General features: G+C 38.5%; 1 protein-coding gene across 2 annotated transcripts in view; it reads right to left on the bottom strand.

Moving 5' to 3' along the window:
- Nucleotides 1-24,960, bottom strand: part of CABCOCO1 (ciliary associated calcium binding coiled-coil 1) — a 161,703-nt gene that overhangs the window by 103,798 nt on the left and 32,945 nt on the right. For both annotated transcript variants that reach the window (XM_069571748.1, XM_069571749.1), the window contains exon 4: nucleotides 4,766-4,904. In XM_069571748.1, the coding sequence (XP_069427849.1) occupies nucleotides 4,766-4,904 (139 nt within the window). The remainder of the gene's footprint in view (nucleotides 1-4,765; nucleotides 4,905-24,960) is intronic.

Here is a 24,960-nt window from a genome sequence, read left to right as displayed (position 1 = left end):
TTTCATGTTTTGTTCCAAACTGGAATCAATTTCCTCTCATACAAATAGCACTGAATTCTAAGGCTACTTCCATATCAATTAAACCTCTCATGTTCTCAAACTGTTTCAAGATTAATCTCTAATAACACCTGAAAAATGATATAATGTTAACTGAACTACTTTTTAAGAGATGTCTGATTTTCTTAAAGAATATTCGATTACACATCAAAGGTAGGAATTAACTTAAGAAAGATAATTTCTTTAGCTCCTACCCTAAAGACTAGGTGGTCAGTGTATAAAACCTATAAAGAGATAAAAGATAGGAGTTTCTTAAAATGTATGTATTTCTAGTAAGGTTAAATATCTCAGCAATGTGTTACTGAGAGTTAAAAATTTACTGAAAGGTTGACTTCTAATATCCTGTTTGTGATAATATTTGAATTTTTCTAATTCTCATCCTGCTGGTTGGGAAAATTAATAGACTCATAATACAGTGAAATGCTGAAGAACAAAAAATTGTCTTAGTGGTTTCTCTTTCACTCTGGTGCCTTTTGCTATTTAAGAAAATTGATTTTAATATAACTGAGAAATTAACATTTGCAAAATGTAGCTACAGAGCATGTATAATAATGGTTTCTGAATGCTGTAATGGATCAAAGTTTCAATTCATTTGAAATCAATGAAAAAATCCTCAGGCAGCTGGGGCTCTCTGAGTTACATTAGCAGTTGATCTCACTACTAACACAATCCATTAAAAAGTGATGTGTGTGCAGATCAGTCATGTTTTTTTTTTTTTATTACATTCAAATTAGTCATCAACATTCAGAAAACTAACTTAGACCTTGACATTACTTTGATTTGTTGGCTAGAAAATACATTAAGATTAGTGACATTTGATGATTCAATGAAGCAAAATACATTCAAACCCACCTTCCCTTACACTGGTTACCTAGAGAAAGCTTTAAGATTAAAAGTATCACACTGTCAATAACTGACTCTGAGTAGAAAAATAAGACTGCAGAGTATTTTGGAAAGAGCTTGGCTTCTTTTCAGTTAACTGGTATAAAACTTTCCTTCCCCCATCTTATGTCACTCAATGAAGTCAATTCATAAATCTTCCTGCAATTTCATAATCTTTCCACCTTATTCTCCTTACTGCATATAGTTATTAGATCAGTATTAGTTGCTCAGCTGTGTCCAACTCTTTGTGACCCCATGAACTGCAGCCCACTGGGCTCCCCTGTCCATGGAATTCTCTAGGCAACAATACTGGAGTGGGTTGCCATTCCCTTCTCTAGGGGATCTCCCAGGGATCAAACTTGGGTCTTCTTCATTACAGGTGGATTCTTTACCACCTGAACCACCAGGGAAGTCATTATTAGATTATCCCATACTAAAAAAGAAACTCACTTCTCACAATGAATATAAAATGCATGACTTGGATGCAGTGGTCAAAGAGGCAAAGTTGGGCAAGGTCAGGGCTATAGAGAGACAGGCAAGGAGAGGGAGGGGCCACCTAAGGGAGGCACTTACCCAGTTGCTGGTCAAGTCACCCCCAGTGCCTTGATCTGGTCCCCACCACAGCTGGGGTTCTCTCACTTTACCAGGGAGACTTATATGGGAACAAAGCATCACTTCTGAAATGGGAATGTATTTTTTACCTCTACCTTTGAACTTTCAGTTGACTCAAATCCTTAGATTATTTTATCAAACATCTGTCTTAGTCTTAAATCAAAAGGAGAGGACTCAGAATGAAAATGGGTCAAGATACCTGGCTCCACACCAGGAAGTGCACGTGTGCAAACAGGGACAGTGTTGCTTTTCTTATATTGGGTATACATCTGTGCACATTACCTTCACCTGACTTCTACAGAATACATAGAATATACAATGACAGAAGTGTCCTTGAAGCCGATGGATATCTAAATGATGTCTTATGTTAAAAAGCTATGTATATATTACTCAGATTACTCAGTACTCATAGCAATGTTGGGAAGAAATTTTGGTATTCATTTTTTAATTCATAAATGCCTTATATTGATAGAGTATATGGTGCAGACTTATTAAGAGCATCAAATGAAATTTCAATTTTATTGTCAGTTAAGTTTCATGTACAATAAGTCATGTTATAAAAAGCACTCTCCCAAAATTGACTAGGGCTATCGCTGGTTGATTAAACTTAATTATCAGGCTAAAATGAAACATGGTTATATTTTTTATACATGAGTTAGCTTTATATTTAGAAAATTTCTCTGTAGTCATTAAAACGGTAACTATTATATGCTTTACCTGCCATTAAACTAATATTTGTGGATCTTTGTGACACTGTGAACAAGTGTTGTAGAGAAGCACATTTCTCTTTACACAATGTCAGTATCAATTCCAGGTATCCTACTTACCAACTCATATTTTATTCTATGTGACATAGACATTTAAAACATGTAATTTCTTTGAAATCACAACATAAAGATTTAACAGCATCAAAACTAGTTCTGGAACTTCCTTAGTGGAGTACTGGATAAGAATCTACCTGCTTATGCAGGGGACACGGGTTCAGTCCCTTGTCTGGGAAGATTCCACATGCCATAGAGCAACTAAATCCATCCACTACAACTACTGAGCCTGTGCTCTAGAGTCCACGAGCTGCAACTACCAGGTTGCACGTTGCAACGACTGTATCCTGCATGCTCTAGGGCCTGTGAGACGTAACTGCTGGGCCTGTGTGCTGCAATTACTGAAGCCTGTGCACCCTAGATTCTGTGCTCCACAAGAGAAGCCACTGCAATGAGAAGCCTGTGCACTGCACCAATGAGTAGGCCCTGCTTGCTGCATAGTCCCCACTCACTACAACTGGAGAAACCCTGTGCAAAGCAAAGAAGACGCAGTGCAGTCTAAAAGTAAGTAAATTATTTTTTTAAAAAAGAAAAACTAGTTCTGATTTACCTTATTTGCCTAAACTTCCAACTTTGGGGGGTGGGGTGGGGAGAGGTAAGACTTTTTACCTTTTACAAAATTTTACTTTTTTACTTTTTACAAAATTACTAGGTAATTTTGTTTTGTGAAGTTAACTGGTTAGGATCTAAAGATGACTAATACTGACACCCTCTCCTCTCTTAACCATTTTCTGAATGTAAATAAAATGAAAAGAAACATGTTGATGAATATTTGTCCAGAGAGATGAGATGAACAAGAAAAGAGCTGCCATCTTTCACCATCTAGAAGGTGCTTGGGTTTTGCTGTTGTGATTATCCATCCTTGTGCCCAAAGTAAACCTCTTGGGCTGAGAGTTCAGCTGAAAAATGTGCAAGAGAGAAGGCTCAAATAGAGAGAGAAAGGAAAGAAGAATGGTTTAAACTCCCCTGCCTAGTGATTTCCAAACTCTGATGGGCAGAAGGATCTTGGGGAACAGGTTTTCCTTTTCCTTTCCTTTCCTTCTCCTATTCCTGTTTCCTTTCCAGTTCTGGGTTTCCATTCCCTTCCCTCTCCCCACACAGGATCTCCCTTTAATCTGGTTCATAGGAGGACTACTGTGGCTCTCAGTGAGACATACTTTAGGAGGTTATGTTGTTACATTAAGAAATCATATTATTATATATCAAATGTTATTACATAAAAATAGATCATACACCATTATTAATGCATGCCAGAAACCAGTATATAAACCTTATCATATTAAACACATTAATTAAAAAAAAAAAAACTTCCAGACTACAACCAGGATCCTTGCCAAGCAAATTACGAGCATGTCTAGACTATCATGTAGCACCATTTATTTTAGAATTTTTAAACTTAAAGTTGAAAAGTACGGCAGTATATAGTAATGGAGGAACAAAGATATTCTGCAGAAACTTTTAGTTAGGCAAAAAAAAGATTTTTTTTTCCAATTCTTGTTTAAATATTTGCTAACTTTAAAAATATCCCTTGAGAGAGATCCATGACTCTCACGCAGATCTTGTGACAAAGCATATAAAAAGACAGATTTCTTAGTTCAACAATGAAGAATCACTGTAATAAAAATACTTTTCCTCCAATCCCCATCATTTTCAAAGCAAAGAGAAAGACTTAATGAGTTTAATTGGTCAATACTACAAAATATTTCAGGGCACATAATAAATCTGAGGAAATACAGATATAAATCTCTTCAATTTCTAATATAAACCATTTAAATAAATGTTTAAATGGATATAAATTTTACTCTGTAAAATGTAAAATTTTAATGTCAAGATCAACTACCTAAAGAATCCATTGTGATGAAATCTGAATAATCTGAAAAAATCACTTTATTAATAAGAACAGTAGTACTTCGTGATTCAGAGAAAAAATTCTTAGACAAGAATTACATATCTCAATGATATTATACTTATCAAACACAAAGATTTTTTAAAGTCACAAGGTTAACCAAAATGTTCAATGTCCTAGATCTACTGGATGGATGATTTGAGTATTATCTAATTATTGGTTGGGTTAATTACTGTATCGCTTCCCTGATAGTTCAGTTGGTAAAGAATTTGCCTGCAATGCAGGAGACCTGGGTTCGATCCACAAAGATTCCCTGGAGAAGGGAAAGGCTACCCACTCCAGTATTCTGGCCTGGAGAATTCCATGGACTGTGTAGTCCATGGGGTTGCAGAGAGTCAGACACGAAGAGTGACTTTCACTTCACTTCACTTAATTACTGTATAAATTTTGTAATGTATAACTTAGTTTAAAATTCAGTTTCTATTTAATAGACCTTTTCTATAAAACCTGAAATAAAAACCTAAATGCTACTGAATAAAGTCCCTACCTGATTTTCAAGTAATCAACAATAGCATTGGCTTGTTTCACATCAAAGATATTCCATTTTTCATTTTTGTGTGATGGTCCTATTTCAGCCATGACTTCTCCAAGCCATTTTATGCTGTCTTCTAAGGACATATGCAGTGCTGAAAAAAAAATCCAGACAAGTCTTAAGCATTATTTTATGGATGCTTTGGCAACAAAATAACCAAAGAAGTCCTTAATGTGTAAAAATTGCAGTACTTGTGAGGACAAATGTAATACTACTGTTGTTTATGCTAATAATTATATTTTATGTAAAAGAACAGCAGGTGACAAACCGAACAATAGTAAATTACCATAAACACTATACAAATGTCTAAAGAGTTTGTTTCCATTTAAAGATGGGAAAAAAAAAACCTCAAAAAATTACTTTAGACTGGAAAAGAAAATCTTTTTATGATCTTAGATTAAGAGTATAGATGGAAATGACCCAAAGGTTGCTTAGATCAGCTGGTAAGGAAAGCCTACATGGTAGACAGCAAAACCGAACACAGAGCTGAAAATGTAAATGAACAGAGTTGACTAATACTCAGTTTTAGCTGATTGTTACCATGTGGGAATTTGGGCCTGAAGAGGTTTAACAGATGCCAGGAATATGGATTTTTATGTAAAACATCAAGACTTTTCATTTTTCTTTTCCAAGCTGCAGACATATATATGCTGTTTCTCAAATGTATGCCTGATGGTGGTGGTGAGAGCCAGATGACAGTGCAAAAAGAGTGACACCGGCACCACTTTGTCACCATTACACCAAACAAGTCGATTATTTCACTATTAAAAGCAAACAAACAACAAAGTAAAACTATTTCCTAAGGCATCCAGTTGAAAAAGAAGTAGGTAAGTGTCAAAAGCCTGAGAGTTAAACTTTTACAATGTGTATATTATAAATATTAACTTTCATCTTTTCATATTTTCACTTGTGGCAGGCAAATACAAAATACACATACACAGACAGTCATGGCTCCCTGTGTGCTGAGGATGAATCCAGGTAACTGGAGTGTCTCGGTTGTCCTTTGCTGATAAGTGAAGGGTGTATGGACATGACACCAAAGAGCATGAAGCTGGAGATTTGAAAGGCTCTAGCAGAAAGGAGGTTGGATTGCTTGCTTGGGGAAGGCACTTGTCAGCTGGGGGCCTAGATGAGGGACTAGGAGAGAACTGTGCTGAACAATGTGAACCTCATCCTCCCAAGCCCAACCAAACCATTAATAAAGTTTCCATGTCTTGTTAATGGGGTGTATGGATTTTTCAGGGAGGTAGAAGGGGAGAGTGCTGGGAAGTTATGAGAATATAGGCTGATTGTTGGACCCATTTATTTCTGGGTTACACAGCTACTTTTCCTAGGATGTAAGTGCTAGGTCCCAAAATTACTAATAAAATGCCAGGAATTTAAAAATTTGGGAGACACTATAAATACCAACTTGTGATTTGTTTAGTCTAGATTCTATATGTAGGAATTAGAAAAGAAGCATAAAACTATATAACAATTAAAACCTAGTTTAATGAATGACAATTAGTCTAATTCTCATAGCCTCCTTATAGATACTGTTTTATATCTGTCAGAGGTATAGAATTATTGCTAGATAACTAGGTTTTCCTATATCATTTTAAGTGGAGCTCAATTATTATTGAATTATTTCTTTTTTCATGACAAACTTCTTTTGAAAATAGAGCAATTTCAGAAATGAAAAATCTGTTGGATAAAAGTACCTAAGAAATGAATGGATTAAAATCTGAATCATTAATAAAATGATATTAATTAGAGATGCAGAGAAAAAATCTAGATTGTAATTCTAGATGTAATTATACTTATCAAGCACAAAAATAAATTCAAATAGCTATTTCCTTATGTTAAAATATAAATGACTCTTTAAAACTGTTTTTTATGTCTAATGTCTTTCAACAGGAAATGGCTTTAAAAATATGAAAGTTACTTATCTAACTGAAATGTTTGCTTTTAAAAATCACTTTTAGTGATGTGATTAAAATATAAGATTAAACCAATTAAACAGTAAAAGCTGTTAGATATAAAATTTATCCTTGAAAATTTAGGGTAATCAAAAAACAAAATATACTTATAATTAGTTGGAAGATTTAGATTGGTAATTCATAACTGCCATTTACTAGTGAGGTGATCTGAGTTTCATTTGCTTATCTGTAAATGAGAATAATACCAATTTTCAAACTAATAGTGCTGCTGTGAAGATCGAGTAAGGAATGCATAGGAAACTCTTGGTAAACTGAAAAGATACATATATATTATATGTCTATTCCAACCCAAAGAAAGGCAATGCCAAAGAATGCTTGAACTACTGCACAATTTCACTGATCTCACACGCTAGTAAAGTAATGCTCAAAATTCTCCAAGCCAGGCTTCAGATGAACTTCCAGATGTTCAAGCTGGTTTTACAAAAGGCAGAGGAACCAGAGATCAAATTGCCAACATCTGCTAGATCATTGGAAAAGCAAGAGAGTTCCAGAAAAACATCTATTTCTGCTTTATCGACTATGCCAAAGCCTTTGACTATGTGGATCACAATAAACTGTGGAAAATTCTGAAAGCGATGGGAATACCAGACCATCTGACCTGTCTCTTGAGAAACCTGTATGCAGGTCAAGAAGCAACAGTTAGAACTGGACATAGAACAACAGACTGGTTCCAAATAGGAAAAGGAGTACATCAAGGCTGTATATTGTCACCCTGCTTATTTAACTTATATGTGGAGTACATCAGGAGAAACGCTGGCCTGGAAGAAGCACAAGCTGGAATCAGGATTGCCAGGAGAAATATTAATAACCTCAGATATGCAGATGACACCACCCTTATGGCAGAAAGTGAAGAGGAACTAAAAAGCCTCTTGATGAAAGTGAAAGAGGAGAGTGAAAAAGTTGGCTTAAAGCTCAACATTTAGAAAACTAAGATCATGGCATCTGGTCCCATCACTTCATGGAAAAGAGATGGGGAAACAGTGGAAACAGTGGCTGACTTTACTTTTTTGGGCTCCAAAATCACTGCAGATGGTGATTGCAGCCATGAAATTAAAAGACACTTACTCCTTGGGAGGAAAGTTATGACCAACCTAGATAGCATACTGAAAAGCAGAGACATTACTTTGCCAACAAGGGTCCGTCTTGTTAAAGGTATGGTTTTTCCAGTGGTCATGTATGGACGGTGAAGAAAGCTGAGCACTGAAGAATTGATGCTTTTGAACTGCGGTCTTGGAGAAGACTCTTGAGAGTCCCTTAGACTAAAAGAAGATCCAATCAGTCCATCCTAAAGGAGTTCAGTCCTGGGTGTTCATTGGAAGGACTGATATTGAAGCTGAAACTCCAGTACTTTGGCCACCTCATGTGAAGAGTTGACTCATTGGAAAAGACCCTGATGCTGGGAGGAATTGGGGGCAGGAGGAGAAGGGGACGACAGAGGAGAGATGGCTGGATGGCATCACTGACTCGATGGACATGGGTTTGGGTAGACTCCGGGAGTTGGTGATGGACAGGGAGGCTTGGCGTGCTGTGATTCATGGGGTCTCGAAGATTCGGACACGACTAAGCGACTGAACTGAACTGAACCTAACTGATAGCACTTTCTAGAATTCAATCCAAAACCAGGCACGTTTGAGATAGTCAGGAGGATGGGCTCTCACTTGCTGGAGTTCAGATGTGTCATCTCTGAATCTTATTTATTTTTATAATTTTTAAAATAAGGAGAATAATATTAATAGAACTATCTCATAAGATTGTGGATGAATCAAGTGCCAGTATTTGGAAAGCAAATCTATGAAATATTTACTATTATTATTCCTATTTGGAAGAAAAACAATTCAACTTCATAGAACTAAGAAGTGTTCTATGAATATTTAATAAATGTATGTTATATAGAGGAGAATTAATCTTGGCCCACTGACCCTGACAGAGGCCAAATATCCAGACTATCTAACTGTCTACATCCCATGCTTGGTCAGGTCCTGGAAAAACTGGACCTCAATATGTATATTATTGGAAAAGGATATGGCAACCCACTCCAGTACTCTTGCCTAGAAAATTCCACGGATGGAGGAGTCTGGTAGGCTACAGTCCATGGGGTCACAAAGAGTCAGACACGACTGAGCGACTTCACGAAAGATAATTGTACAAATCTTATGTTCTATAATCCTTTATTTTGATCTACTTTGACTCCAGGTGGGTTGTCTGCAGAATGACTCATAGATAATGCAGCAGAATCTGAGACAAGGGACACATTATAAGTGAGTCAGTATAAAATGCAGTTTTCACACTATAATTTTATTAGCAACCATTGACCATGCTACAGTTCAGAGCACAGATTCAGTGCTTTTTCTATGACGATGTTGCAGAATGGGATGGGAGTGCTCACTATGCATTCAGGACTCTACCACCTTTTAGTTTAAATATAAACGTACTTTACCTATTTCTCTGGCACACCTGGCTAAGATTACATTCTCTCCTGATGGTAGTTAGAACCTTTTCAGGTTGAAAGGTTTGAGGGGATTTTCTTTTTCTATCAGAATGAAAAAGTTAGATCCCTTGCTTTTCTTCTGGTTAGCCTTTACACATGTACTTTCACTCTCTCATAGTTTTTGAGTACTTGGATGGATCCTGTTCAAGTTTTAAAAATTCACTTTTGGACTGACATCAACAATATAAAGTTTCACATAAAAGAAATACTTGTGATGCAGTTGTAAGTTATGGAAAAAGTTTAAAATGGAAATCTCTTGTCCAATTTGGAATGTGACATTCATGAAATTTTTCTACTTTCCTTTAGTGTTTCTAGTTTATAAATTCTTAGTTCACAGGCTGCAAAGCTTAAGACTATTCATGTCATATACTTCTTTTTACAATTAAATTGATTAAGTGGTACATTCACATGGTTCAAAAAATATGTCAAGGTGTACTGTAAGAAGACTTACTCCAATCCTGTTGTCCAAATGTCTAGTTCCTACACCCTTTGCACCTAAAATTTTGATTATTAGTTTTTTCTACATCATTTCAGCACTTCTTTGTATATATAGTAAATAAAAACATATACTTATTCTTGTCTCTTTTTTTAAACAAAAGAATACAATTCTGCACCTCACTTGACTCAGTAACATATGATATCTAGAAAGCTTCCTTATTCTTTCCATTTTTACAGCTACATGGTATTACGATTTAGAGATAGGGTAATCCCTACAGATAAATTTGTATTTTCAGAGTAGTTTTAGATTTACAGGAAAGTTGCAAGAATATCAGAGTTCCCATATAGCTTATACACAGTTTCCCCCATTGTTAATATTGCTATGGTGCATTTGGCACAACTAATGAGCAAATATTGATATATTATTATTCAAGTTCACTCTTTGGATTTCTTTAGTTTTTATTCAAGTCTTTTTTTTTTTTTTTTTCTGTTTCAGGATTCCCTCCAGACACATTACATTTACTCATCTCATCTTCTGAGACTGCACAATTTCTCAGAGGTTCCTTGCTATTAAAGGCTTGCACAGTTTCAAGAAGTACTGATCAGGTATTTTGTAGTGTGTACTTAAATTTGGAATAAATTTGATACTTCTGTCATGATCAGATAAGGAAGAAAGGTTTTGGAGAGGAAGACTACAGAGCCATTTTCTTCACATTATATCAAGTGGTAAAGAATCTGTCTACAAATGCAGATGTAGGAAACGCGGGTTTGATCCCTGGGTCAGGTAGATTTCTAGGAAGAGGAAATGGCAACCCACTCCAGTATTCTTGGCTGGAGAATCCCATGGACAGGAGAGCAAGGTGAGCTACCATCCATGGGGTTGCAAGGAATTGGACATGACTGAGTGACTGGGCATGCACACACCTTACTATGCATATTTTGCCACCCACATCATATTACTATTTAACATGGCTCATCACTAATAACATTAGTATTTAGACCTGTGGAGGTTGTATCTGTCAGGCTTCCCTATATAAAGTTACTATTTTCCCTCCTTTCCATACTGTCCTCTTTGAAATGAGCTGTGCAGAACATTCTTAAGAAATGGGAAAAGGCATTCAACTTCTTGAGGATGCAGTGATGTGCTTAGTTGTTCAGTCCTTTCTGTGACTTTGCGACCTCATGGACTGTAACCCGCCAGACTCCTCTGTCCATGGGGATTTTCCAGGCAAGAATACTGGAGTGGGTGGCCATGCCTTCCTCCAGAGGAGGTATCTATAAAAATTACTGGGACTTCCACATGGGAGATTTGTCTATTTTGCCCCAGTTAATTATTTGCTGTTGTTCAGTCACGAAGTCATGCTCAACTCTTTGCAACCCCATGAATTGCAGTACAACAGGCTTCTCTGTCCTCATTATCTTCTGGAGTTTGTTCAAACTCATGTCCATGGAGAAAGTGATGGCATCCAACCATCTCATCCTCTGTCATCCCCTTCTTTTCTTGCCCTCAATCTTTCCCAGCATCAGGGTTTTACCAATGAGTCAGCTTTTCCCATCAGGTGGACAAACTATTGGAGCTTCAGCATCACTCCTTCCAATGAATATTCACGACTGATTTCCTTTAGGATTGACTGGTTTGAGCTCCTTGTTCTCCAAGGACTCTCAAGAGTTCTCCAGCACCAATTTTTCGGCACTCAGCCTTCTTTATACCCTTTAATATCCATACACAACTACTGGAAAAACCATAGCTTTAACTATACGGACCTTTGTTGGCAAAGTGATGTCTCTGCTTTTTAATATACTGTCCAGGTTTGTCCTAACTATTCTTCCAAGGAGCAAGCATCTTTTAATTTCATGGCTGCAGTCACCATCCGCAGTGATTTTGGAGGCCAAGAAAACGAAATCTGACACTGTTTCTACATTTTCCCCATCTATTTGCCGTGAAGCAATGGACAGGCTGTCATGATCTTCACTTTTTGAATGCTGAGTTTTAAGCCAGGTTTTCACTCTCCTCTTTCATCTTCATTAAGAGGTTCTTTAGCTGCTCTTTACTTTCTGCCATTAAAAGTGGTATCATCTACATATCTGAGTTTGTTGATATCTCTCCCTGCAATCTTGATTCCACCTTGGGATTCATCCATCCTGGCATTCTGCATGATGTACTCTGCATTTCAGTTCAGTTCAGTCACTCAGTCGTGTCTGACTCTTTGTGACCAAATGGACTGCAGCACACCAGGCTTCCCTGTCCTTTACCAACTCCCAGAGTTTACTCAAACTAATGTCCATCAAGTCAGTGATGCAATCCAACTATCTCATCCTGTCATCCTCTTCTCTTTCCACCTTCAATCTTTCCCAGTATCAGGAAAGAGTTAGTTCCAAAGAGTTAGTTCTTCACATCAGGTGACCAAAGTATTGTAGTTTCAGCTATAGTATGAGCCTTTACAATGAATATTCGGGACTGATTTCCTTTAGGATTGACTGGTTGGATTTCCTTGCTGTCCAAGGGACTCTCAAGAGCCTTTTCCAATACCACAGTTCAAAAGAATCAATTCTTTGGCACTCAGCTTTCTTTACAGTCCAACTCTCATATCCATACATGACTACTAGAAAAACCATAGCTTTGACTAGATGGACTTTTATTGGCAAAGTAATGTCTCTGCCTTTTAATATGCTGTCTAGGTTGGTCATAACTTTTCTTCTAAAGAGTAAGTGTCTTTTAATTTCATGGCTGCAATCACCATCTGCAGTGATTTTAGAGCTCCCCAAAATAAAGTCTCTCACTGTTTCCCCATCTATTTCCCATGAAGTGATGGGACCAGATGCCATGATCTTCGTTTTCTGAATGTTGAGCTTTAAGCCAACTTTTTCACTCTCCTCTTTCACTTTCATCAAGAGGCTCTTTAGTTCTTTGGTTTCTGCCATAAGAGATGGGAATACCAGACCACCTGACCTGCCTCTTGAGAAATCTGTATGTCAGGAAGCAACAGTTAGAACTGGACATGGAAAAAAAGACTGGTTCCAAATAGGAAAAGGAGTATGTCAAGGCTGTATATTGTCACTCTGCTATTTAACTTCTATGCAGAGTACATCATGAGAAACTCTGGGCTGGATGAAGCACAAGCTGGAATCAAGATTGCCAGGAGAAATATCAATAACCTCAGATATGCAGATGACACCACCCTTATGGCAGAAAGTGAAGAGGAACTCAAAAGCCTCTTGATGAAAGTGAAAGAGGAGGGTGAAAAAGTTGGCTTAAACCTCAACGTTCAGAAAACGAAGATCATGGCATCTGGTCCCATCACTTCATGGGAAATAGACGGGGAAACAGTGGACACAGTCAGACTTTATTTTGGGGGCTCCAAAATTACTGCAGATGTTGATTGCAGCCATGAAATTAAAAGATGCTTACTCCTTGGAAGGAAAGTTATGACCAACCTAGATAGCATATTCAAAAGCAGAGACATTACTTCGCCAGCAAAGGTCCGTCTAGTCAAGGCTATGGTTTTTCCAGTAATCATGTATGGATGTGAGAGTTGGACTGTGAAGAAAGCTGAGTGCCGAAGAATTGATGCTTTTGAACTGTAGAGAAGACTCTTGAGAGTCCCTTGGACTGCAAGGAGATCCAACCAGTCCATTCTAAAAGAGATCAGTCCTGGGTGTACTCTGGAAGGACTGATGCTAAAGCTGAAACTCCAGTACTTAGGCCACCTCATGTGAAGAGTTGACTCACTGGAAAAGACTCTGATGCTGGGAGGGACTGGGGGCAGGAGGAGAAGGGGACAACAAAGGATGAGATGGCTGGATGGCATCACTGACTCGATGGATGTGAGTTTGAGTGAACTCCAGGAGTTGGTGATGGACAGGGAGGCCTGGCGTGCCACAAAGAGTTGGACACACCTGAGCGACTGAAGTGAACTGAACTGATAAGGATGGTGTCATCTACATATCTGAGGTTACTGATATTTCTCCTGTCAATCTTGATTCCAGCTTGTGCTTCATCCAGCCCAGCATTTTGCATGTTGTACTCTGCATATAAGTTAAATAAGCAGGGTGCCAGTATACAGCCTTGACGTACTCCTGTCCCAATTTGGATCCAGTCTGTTGTTCCATGTCCAGTTCTAACTGTTGCTTCTTGACCTGCATACAGATTTCTCAGGAGGCAGGTCAGGTGTTCTGGTATTCCCATCTCTTTAAGAATTTTCCATAGTTTGTTGTGATCCACACAATCAAAATCTTCAGTGTAGTCAATAAAGTAGAAATAAGATATTTTTCTGTAACTCTCTTGCTTTTTCAATGATCTAGCAGATGTTGGCAATTTGATCTCTGGTTCCTCTGCCTTTTCTAAATCCAGCTTGTACATCTGGAAGTTCTTGGTTCAGGTACTGTTGAACCTAGTGATAAGGATTTTGAGCATAATCTTGCTGGCACATGACATGAGTACAATTGTATAATAATTTGAACATTCTTTGGCATTGCCTTTCTTTGGGATTGGAATGAAAACTGACCTTTTCCAGTCCTGTGGCCACTGCTTTTTCTAAGTTTACTGGCATACTGAGCATAGTACATTAACAGCATCATCTTTTAGGATTTCAAATAGTTCAGCTGGAACTCCATCACCTCCACTAACTTTGTTTGTAGTAATGCTTCCTAAGACCCACTTGACTTCACACTACAGAATATCTAGCTCTAGTGAGTGATTACACCATCATGGTTGTCTGGGTCACTAAGAGCTTTTTTGTAGAGTTCTGCTGTGTATTCTTGCCACCTTTTCTTAATCCGTTCTGCTTCTGCTAGGTCCTTGCCATTTTTGTCCTTTATTGTGCCTATCTTTGCATGAAAGAGTCCCTTGGTATCTCCAATTTTCTTAAAGAGATCTCTAGTCTTTCCCATTCTGATTTTTTCCTCTATTTCTTTGCATTGTTGACTTAAGAAGGCTTTCTTATCTCTCCTTGCTGTTCTCTGGAACTCTGCATTCAATTTGGAATATCTTTCCCTTTCTCCTTTGCCTTTTGCTCCTCTTCTTTTCTCAGCTACTTGTAAGGACTCCTCAGACAACCACTTTGCCTTATTGCATTTCTTTTGGTTTAGCATTGCATTGTTTTTGGTCAGCACCTCCGGTACAATGTTATGAACCTCCATTCATAGTTCTTCAGTGACTCTCTATCAGATGTAGTCCTTTGTTTCTATTTGTCACTTCCACTGTATAATCACAAGGGATTCATTTAGGTCCTACCCGAATGGCCTCGTGGTTTTCCCTATTTTCTTCAATTTAAGCCTAAATTTTGCAATAAGGAGCTGATAAACTAGACACAGTCAGCTCCAGATTTTGTTTTTGCTGACTGTATAGAGGTTTTCTGTCTTAGGATGCATAGAATGTAATCAATCTGATTTCAGTACTTTCCATCTGGTGACGTCCATGTGTAGAGTTGTATCTTGTGTTGTTGGAAGAGAGTATTTGCTGTGAACAGTATGTTCTCTTGGCAAAACTGTTAGCCTTTGCCCTGATTCATTTTGTACTCCAAGGCCAAACTTGCCTGTTATTCCAGGTAACTTCTGATTTCCTACTTTTGTATTCCAGTCCCCTGTGATGAAAAGGACATCTTTTGTGTGTGTTAGATCTAGGTCTTGTAGGTCTTCATAAATAACAGTTCAACTTTAGCTTCTTCAGCATTACTGGGTGCAGCATAGACTTGGATTAGTGTTGTTGAATGGTTTGCCTTGGAAATGAACTGAGATCATCCTGTCATTTTTGAGATTGCACACAACTACTGCATTTTAAACTCTTTTGTTGACTATGAGGCCTATTCCATCCTTTCTAAGGAATGCTTGCCCACAGTAGTAGATATAATGGTCATCTGAATTAAATTTGCCCATCCCATCTATTTTCATTCACTAATTCCTAAAATGTCCATGTTCACTCTTGCCATCTCCTGTTTGACCACATCCAATTTACCTTGATTCATGGATTTAACATTCCAGGTTACTATGCAATATTTTTCTTTACAGCACTGGATTTCACTTTTACCCCTAGATACAAACACTACTGGGCATCCTTTTGGCTATGTCCCAGCCTCTTCATTCTTTCTGTAGCTATTTCTCTGCTCTTCCTCAGTAGTATACTGGACACCTACCAACCTGGGAGGTTCATATTTCAGTGTTATATGTTTTTGCCTTTTCATACTGCTCATGGGGTTCTCAAGGCAAGAATACTCAAGAGGTCTGTCATTCCCTTCTCCAGTGGACCATGTTTTGTCAGGCCCTAACTAGCAGGGACATGCCCTTCAGCTGCTCAAGGTAGCTGGATTACATGCATGGTGCCCTGGCTATCCTGCTGTCCCACTGTTGGTCTTCCTTGAGCGTTTAAACCGTCACTGGCCATCCAGTGTCAGTCAATGTGCAGTAAGGGGATCGAGGCAAAGGTGACACTGGAATGGCTGGTAAGTGGGTCAGAGGAAGGCTGGAGCCAATGTTGAAGGATTCCCAGGAGCAGAGGGCAGCCCAGCATCATGGCTGCCACTGGCCACTTGGAGTCAACCTGCTGCCCAGCAGCCATTGTCCACCATGGAGCTGATGCACCGCCCAGGAGCCGCTGTCCACCAGTGGAGCTGATGTGCCGCCCAGGAGCTGCTGTCTGCTGTGGAGCCACTGTCTACTCTGGAGCCGATCAACCACCTTGGAGTGAACAGTACCCACGCCTCTCCACTGCTGGTGGTCATCCTGGGGCCAATCTGTTACTACCCTACTCCCGTCTCCATCTCTGGGGTGATCTCTGTGAAGCTACTTCCCAGGCCACCAACACCACTTCAGGTTGCCAAAGCCATGTTATCCCATGGCCATTTGCAGGTAGTTAATTATTTATTCAAGCATTAATTCATTTATTCAAATTATTTATTCAATCATTAATTTTCATCAGCATGGATTCATGGAAGTTAATTTCATATTTGGATTATAATTCAATACTATGCCATCTTGTTCAATTTGTTCTGTGGATACTGGGAGCTTTTTCAGTTGGCTTCTCTATTCTTTTGGCATACTCCCATCATTCTTATTTTTAAGTACTTTTTTCTGGTCACTACAAGATGCCCCATGCTCACCTTTTATGCTCCCTGCTCTAGGTCTACAATCAGCCATTTTTCTAAGGAGCCCTGGTTCCTTTCATCTGAGAATGAAATTATAAACCAAGGCCTGAGTCCTGAGTGCTACGCTCACTGCTATTGGATATCATTGCTTTTTGGCCCTCTTTGTGAATAGAGCTGAGAAGTTTATGAATATATGTTTACACTGAACTCTACAACTATTCATCTGTATATTTCTTACGTTAAACAAGAGTTCACACTGATATTTTCAGTTGATGTTTCTAATTTTTTGCTGTTTCAAATATTACTGAAACTAATGACTCTACATATATGTCAGGTTATGCATGTGCCAGTGAATATGCAGGATAAGTTCCCAAAAGTTGAATTGCTGAGAAGAGACAATACATTTGTCAAAGAGATAATAAATCTGTAAATTTGATAGACAGCTGCTAACCTACATTCCACAATGGGGCTTTTATTTCCATCAGCAACACAAGAGAGTACTTGTTTTCTTACAGCTTTGACAGTTGAAAATGCTACCAAAGTTTTACAGTTTTGTCAATTTGATATATGACAAATATTTTAATTAACATTTTTCTTATCTTTAAGATTGAGCTTCTCATTTATTTAAGAATCATTTGTATTTATTTAGTCATAGCCTGGGTATACTCTTCTATTGCACTATTGGTCTTTTCTTCTTGCTTTTGTATGCTCTTTTTTTATATTATAGAATTTGTTTGTTGGTGTCTGAGATGCAATGTTTTCCCCAGGTTCTAATTTTTATTTTTATTTTGGTATTTTTCCATTGCAGACTTTTGACTTTTATAAATGACATTTATATCAAATATGTATCAAATTTTATCTTTATGGCTTCAGAATTTTGAAGTATAAAGATCTTCCCCATCCAAGGTTGTAAATAAATTAAACCATGTTTTTCTCTAATATTTTTAAGGCTTAACTTAATTTAAAATTAAGCATTTGATCCATTTGGAATATATTCTGGTTTATATCAACAGACAGACACAGGTTTGAATCAATTTCATTTCACTTTTTTCTTGATGGATACCCAGTTGTCCCAGTATTATTTATTGAATAATTTATCTTTTCATCACAGATTTGAAAAGCCATTTTACTGAATTCTAATGATTAGTTAAATTGCTGTTCCTTTGGTCTGTCTGTCAAGTGATTCACCATTGTGTTCAAATACTTGAGGTTTTCTGTTAATAAACTACAGAATTACTACTAGTAGTACTACTACTACTAAGATATGCTATAGCTTATTACATTTTCTGAAGACAGTTTTTCTGGCAATTTGTCTTATTTTCCATATTTTGTTAGAATCATCTTGCCTAGAAACACACCCCTAGACAAAAATATTAACAAAATACTGTTGGCATTTTTAATTGGAATATTAATGCTATAGATTAACTTGATAAGACTTCACATCTTTATGATGTTGACTCTTTCAAAGAATGTTGTTTTTCCAAATGTTAAAAACCTCCTGTGTGACTTTAAAAATGCTCTGAAGTTTTCTTCATATAGGGCCTGCACATTGCTTTTTTAAAGTTTATTCCTGCTTAGTATTTTATCATTGTTGTTGTTGTTAGAGCACATATTTTTCTTTCACTAAATCTTTTATACATAAATATTATGTTTTTATACACAAATATTTATGTACAAATATTTTTATACCTAAATATTTTTTAACACTATCATACAGTAAAATTCACTGTTCCTTTTGGTGTACAGTTCTAGAAAGTTAAATGCTTGGATAGCCTATCACTACCATCAGGATACAGAAAAGGTACATCACCTCCAAAAACTCCCTCATGCTGTCTTTTTATGTCCTCTCATCACCTCAACCTCTGGCAAACACTGATTTGTTCTCCACTGCTGTTTGTTTCCGGAGAAGGCAATGGCACCCCACTCCAGTACTCTTGCCTGGAAAATCCCATGGATGGAGGAGCCTGGTAGGCTTCAGTCCATGGGGTCGCTAAGAGTCGGACATGACTGACTGACTTCACTTTCACTTTTCACTTTCGTGCATTGGAGAAGGAAATGGCAACCCACTCCAGTGTTCTTGCCTGGAGAATCCCAGGGATGGGGGAGCCTGGTGGGCTGCCCTCTACGGGGTCGCACAGAGTCGGACATGACTGAAGTGACTTCGCAGCTTAGCAGCTGTTCGTTTCCAAGGCAAACCATTCAATATCATGGTAATCCAAGTCTATGCCCCAACGAGTAATGCTGAAGAAGCTGAAGTTGAACGGTTCTATGAAGACCTACAAGACCTTTTAGAACTAACACTCGAAAAAGATGTTGCCGGGAGCCAGCACAGGAGATCCCACCCATGACAAGGTCATGCAGGACTCGAGGGACTCCCTGGGCCATCCCACCCATGACAAGGTCATGTGGAAGAGTCCTGATAAGCAAGGCCTCAGGACTCGACGGACCCCCTGGACCTGCTCGAGCATCTACCCTCAAACCAGAATCTGTCTGTCTTACTATTTTATGTCTTTCACCAGCTCTTCTGACATTAGCAGGGGGCTGTACCCCGACCACCCTTCTCTGGTATGAGTAAACTTAGGGCTTTAGTTAATAAATCTCCTGGGCATGAAAGGAGTGTTTCAAACTCTGTTAGCATTCTAGCTTACTTGGCAGGTTTATCCAGACTCTTGCAACATTGTTGAGCCTATGCTTGCTGCCAAGTTCTCACATCCCTTATCCATTTTGTTCCTGGGAGTGCATATAGTTAAGATATAGAAATAACAAGCAGTAGCTTTAGCATTAGCAACATTAGACATTGAGTTAATAAGTTCTTTCTTTGCTGTAACCCTCTGAATCATTGCTCCATAAAAATGTAACTCTGTACTTTAAGGGTGACGCAGGCTAAGAATTTAAGAAGAAACTCTTTAAGGGAAGATTATTGTTCTGGCTGACCAACATTTATCAAAAAGAGGTCATGAAATATCAACAAGCCTCCAGAATAGAAGATGATGTACAAAAAATTAGACTCTTACAAGAAGGAACCTGATATTGATAAAAGTTATAACTGATGGAATGTTGACTCTGCACTTTTCACATTGCTGTATGTACAACTCAGGGTATAAAAGCCCCGAGGAAAATAAAGTAAAACGGGCCTCGCTCACTGAAGTTTGGTCACCCCGTGTCATTCTTTCCTTATCTCTATCTCTATCTATCTTCATTCACCGACGTCGCCAATACTGAGGATATCCCTGGACTCAGCTGAGGCTAAACCCCGGCAAGATGTCCTTTTCATTATAGGGGACTGGAATGCAAAAGTAGGAAGTCAAGAAACACCTGGAGTAACAGGCAAATTTGGCCTTGAAATGTGGAATGAAGCAGGGCAAGGACTAATAGAGTTTTGCCAAAAATATGCACTGGTCACAGTAAACACCCTCTTCCAACAATACAAGAGAAGACTCTACACATGGACATCACCAGATGGTCAACACCGAAATCAGATTGACTATATTCTCTGCAGCCAAAGATGGAGAAGCTCTATACAGTCAATAAAAACAAGACCAGGATCTGACTGTGGCTCAGATCATGAACTCCTTATTGCCAAATTCAGACTCAAATTGAAGAAAATAGGGAAAACTGGTAGACCATTCAGGTATGACCTAAATCAAATCCCTTATGATTTACAGTGGAATTGAGAAATAGATTTAAGGGCCTAGATCTGATAGATAGAGTGCCTGATGAACTACGGAATGAGGTTCGTGACACTGTACAGGAGACAGGAATCAACACCATCCCCATGGAAAAGAAATGCAAAAAAGCAAAACTGCTGTCAGAGGAGGCCTTACAAATAGCTGTGAAAAGAAGAGAAGTAAAAAGCAAAGGTGAAAAGGAAAGATATAAGCATCTGAATGCAGAGTTCCAAAGAATAGCAAGAAGAGATAAGAAAGCCTTCTTCAGTGATCAATGCAAAGAAATAGAGGAAAACAACAGAATGGGAAAGACTAGAGATTTCTTCAAGAAAATTAGAGATACCAAGCGAACATTTCATGCAAAGATGGGCTGGATCAAGGACAGAAATGGTATGGACCTAACAGAAGTAGAAGATATTAGGAAGCGGTGGCAAGAATACGCAGAAGAACTGTACAAAAAAGATCTTCACGACCTAGATAATCATGATGGTGTGAATACTCATCTAGAGCCAGAAATCCTGGAATGTGAAGTGAAGTGGGCCTTAGAAAGCATCACTACGAACAAACCTAGTGGAGGCGATGGAATTGCAGTTGAGCTATTTCAAATCCTGGAAGATGATGCTGTGAAAGTGCTGCACTCAATATGCCAGCAAATTTGGAAATCTCAGCAGTGGCCACAGGACTGGAAAAGGTCAGTTTTCATTCCAATCCCAAAGAAAGGCAATGCCAAAGAATGCTCAAATTACCACACAATTGCACTCATCTCACATGCTAGTAAAGCAATGCTCAAAATTCTCCAAGACAGGCTTCAGCAATACATGAACGGTGAACTTCCTGATGTTCAAGCTGGTTTTGGAAAAGGCAGAGGAACCAGAGATCAAATTGCCAAAATCTGCTGGATCATGGAAAAAGCAAGAGAGTTCCAGAAAAACATCTATTTCTGCTTTACTGACTATGCCAAAGCCTTTGATTGTGTGGATCACAATGTTCAGTTCAGTTCAGTCACTCAGCCGTGTCTGACTCTTTGCACGCCCCCCCCCCCCGAAATGAACTGCAGCACGCCAGGCCTCCCTGTCCATCACCAACACCTGGAGTTCACGCAGACTCACGTCCATCGAGTCAGTGATGCCATCCAGCCATCTCATCCTCGGTCACCCCCTTCTCCTCCTGCCCCCAATCACTCCCAGCATCAGAGTCTTTTCCAATGAGTCAACTCTTCTCATGAGGTGGCCAAAGTACTGGAGTTTCAGCTTTAGCATCATTCCTTCCAAAGAAATCCCAGGGTTGATCTCCTTCAGAATGGACTGGCTGGATCTCCTTGCAGTCCAAGGGACTCTCAAGAGTCTTCTCCAACTCCACAGTTCAAAAGCATCAATTCTTCGGCGCTCAGCCTTCATCACAGTCCAACTCTCACATCCATACATGACCACTGGAAAAACCATAGCCTTGACTAGACAGACCTTAGTCGGCAAAATAATGTCTCTGTTTTTGAATATGCTATCTAGGTCGGTCATAATTTTTCTTCCAAGGACTAAACATCTTTTAATTTCATGGCTGCACTCACCATCTGCAGTGATTTTGGAGCCCCCCAAAATAAAGTCTGACACTGTTTCCACTGTTTCTCCATCTATTTCCCATGGAGTAATGGGACCGGATGCCAATAAACTGTGGAAAATTCTGAGAGAGATGGGAATACCAGACCACCTAACCTGCCTCTTGAGAAATCTGTATGCAGGTCAGGAAACAACAGTTAGAACTGGACATGGAATGACAGACTGGTTCCAAATAGGAAAAGGAGTATGTCAAGGCTGTATGTTGTCACCCTGCTTATTTAACTTCTATGCAGAGTACATCAGGAGAAATGCTAGACTGGAAGAAACACAAGCTGGAATCAAGACTGCCAGGAGAAATATCAATCACCTCAGATATGCAGATTACACCACCCTTATGGAAGAAAGTGAAGAGGAACTGAAAAACCTTTTGATGGAAGTGAAAGAGGAGAGTGAAAAAGTTGGCTTAAAGCTCAACATTCAGAAAATGAAGATGATGGCATCTGGTCCCATCGCTTCATGGGAAACAGATGGGGAAACAGTGGAAACAGTGTCAGACTTTATTTTTGGGGGCTCCAAAATCACTGCAGATGGTGACTGCAGCCATGAAATTAAAAGATGCTTAGTCCTTGAAAGAATAGTTACGACCAAGCTAGATAGCATATTCAAAAGCAGAGACATTACTTTGCCGACTAAGGTCCATCTAGTCAAGGCTATGGTTTTCCCATTGTCTTGTATGGATGTGAGAGTTGGACTGTGATGAAGGCTGAGCACCGAAGAATTGATGCTTTTGAACTGTGGTGTTGGAGAAGACTCTTGAGAGTCCCTCGGACTGCAAGGAGATCCAACCAGTCCATTCTGAAGGAGATCAGCCCTGAGATTTCTTTGGAAGGAATGATGCTAAAGCTGAAACTCCAGTACTTTGGCCACCTCATGCGAAGGGTTGACTCATTGGAAAAGACTCTGATGCTGGGAGGGATTAGGGGCAGGAGAAGAAGGGGACAACCGAGGATGAGATGGCTGGATAGCATCACTGACTCAATGGACGTGAGTCTGAGTGAACTCCAGGAGTTGGTGATGGACAGGGAGGCTTGGCGTGCTGCGATTCATAGGGTCACAAAGAGTTGGACACAACTGAGCGACTGAACTGAACTGGTGTCACTGTGATTTGTTGAGAATTTCCCATAGGTGTAATCATAAAGAATACCATCTTTAAGACTGACTTCTTTAACTCAGTATGATCCTATTGAGACTCATTCTAATTATTGTATCATGGCTCAACTACTTTTACTGCTGAGTAGTGTTCCATTGCATGGATATACCATAGTTTTTTTACCTGTTTATCCATTGATAGACATTTGAATTCGTTTTTATTTTTGAGCACTTATGAACAGAGCTGCTAGACAACATGCATGTGCAGGTTTTTGTGTGAATATATGATTTTCTTTCTTTAGAGTAACGCATGTTTCTTTAGAGAGGGATGAATGGGATATAATTTTCTAAGAAACTGCCAACTATTATACAGAGTGGCTGTGTCATTTTTTTATCTCCACAAACAAAGAACAAGAGTTCTAGATGCTCTGAATCCTTGTCTGCACTTGATATTGTCAGTCCATTCTAACAGATGTGTAATGGTATCATAGTGGTTTTATTACATTTCCCTAATGACTAATGATGTTGAGCTTCTTTTCAGGAGTTTATTTGCTATCTTTATATATCTTCTTTGGTGAAGCATCTGTTCAGATTCTGTGCCCCCTTTTTTTTAAAAAAAGGTCAACTGTATTTTGTAAAAGATTTGCATTTATTGAAAATTACAAAAATAATATTGAGAATTCTTGCCAACCCTCCACATAGTTTCTTTTATTTTTAATATCAAACATTATCATGGTACATTTATTACTACTAATAAACCAAATTTAAACATGACAATGAGCTTCCTTGGTGGCTCAGACAGTAAAGCATCTGCCTACAATGCGGGAGACCTGCGTTCAATCCCTGGGTCAGGAAGATCTCCTGGAGAAGGAAATGGCAACCGGCTCCAGTATTCTTGCCTGGAAAATCCCATGGATGGAGGAACCTGGTAGGCTACAGTCCATGGGGTCGCAAAGAGTCGGACATGACTGAGCAACTTCACACACAAATATTAAAATGAACTAAAGCCCTTATTTTATTAATTTTCATAATTTTTACTTAATATTCCAGGACATCATCCAGGACACCAATTACATTTGGTTGTCATGCCCCTTAGGTCCCCCTAGATTCATAGTTTCTCTGACTTTTCTTGTTTCTAATAACCTTGTCAGCTTGGAGAAGACCAGTCAAATATTTTGTACAATGTTCCTCAATTTAGTTTGCCTGATCGTTAAACAGAAGTTATGGGTTTTTCATGGCTTTGTCCATTTCTAACAGGATTTTTAAACTTATCGCTGTGTTTTGACAGTTCTTTATGCATTACAGATACAAGCTCTTTTTCAGATATGTGATTTGCAAATGTATTTCTCCCTGTCTACAACTTTTCATTCTTTTAACAATGACTTTCATAAAACAAAAGTTTTAAAATCTTATGAAGTCCAATTTATAAATTTTTCTTTCACAGGTACTGTTTTGGGGTTCACATCTAAGAACTTCTCAATAACCCAAGGTTATAAAGATTTTCTCTTATGTTTTATTCTAAAAGATTTATAGTTTTATATTTCAAGTTTATAACAATTAGAGTTAACTTGCATCAAGTGAAAAGTTTAGGCTGAAGTGCACTCTTTTCAATATAGATGAATAGTTGTTTCAATACATTTATTGAAAAGGAGACTTGGTTCCACTGAATTGCTTTTGCATAGTTATCAAAAAGTCAGATGATCATTTTTCTATTCTGAATTCTGTCTTCTGTTTCACTGATACATGTGTTTATCCCTTCACTAATTCCACAATGACTTTATTACTATAACTATATA

The sequence above is a fragment of the Ovis canadensis genome, chromosome 25, assembly GCF_042477335.2.
Source record: "Ovis canadensis isolate MfBH-ARS-UI-01 breed Bighorn chromosome 25, ARS-UI_OviCan_v2, whole genome shotgun sequence".
In the NCBI taxonomy this organism is placed as follows: domain Eukaryota; kingdom Metazoa; phylum Chordata; class Mammalia; order Artiodactyla; family Bovidae; genus Ovis; species Ovis canadensis.
The sequence above is the reverse complement of the archived record's forward strand: the minus strand, read 5'-3'. Positions and strand labels throughout refer to the sequence as shown.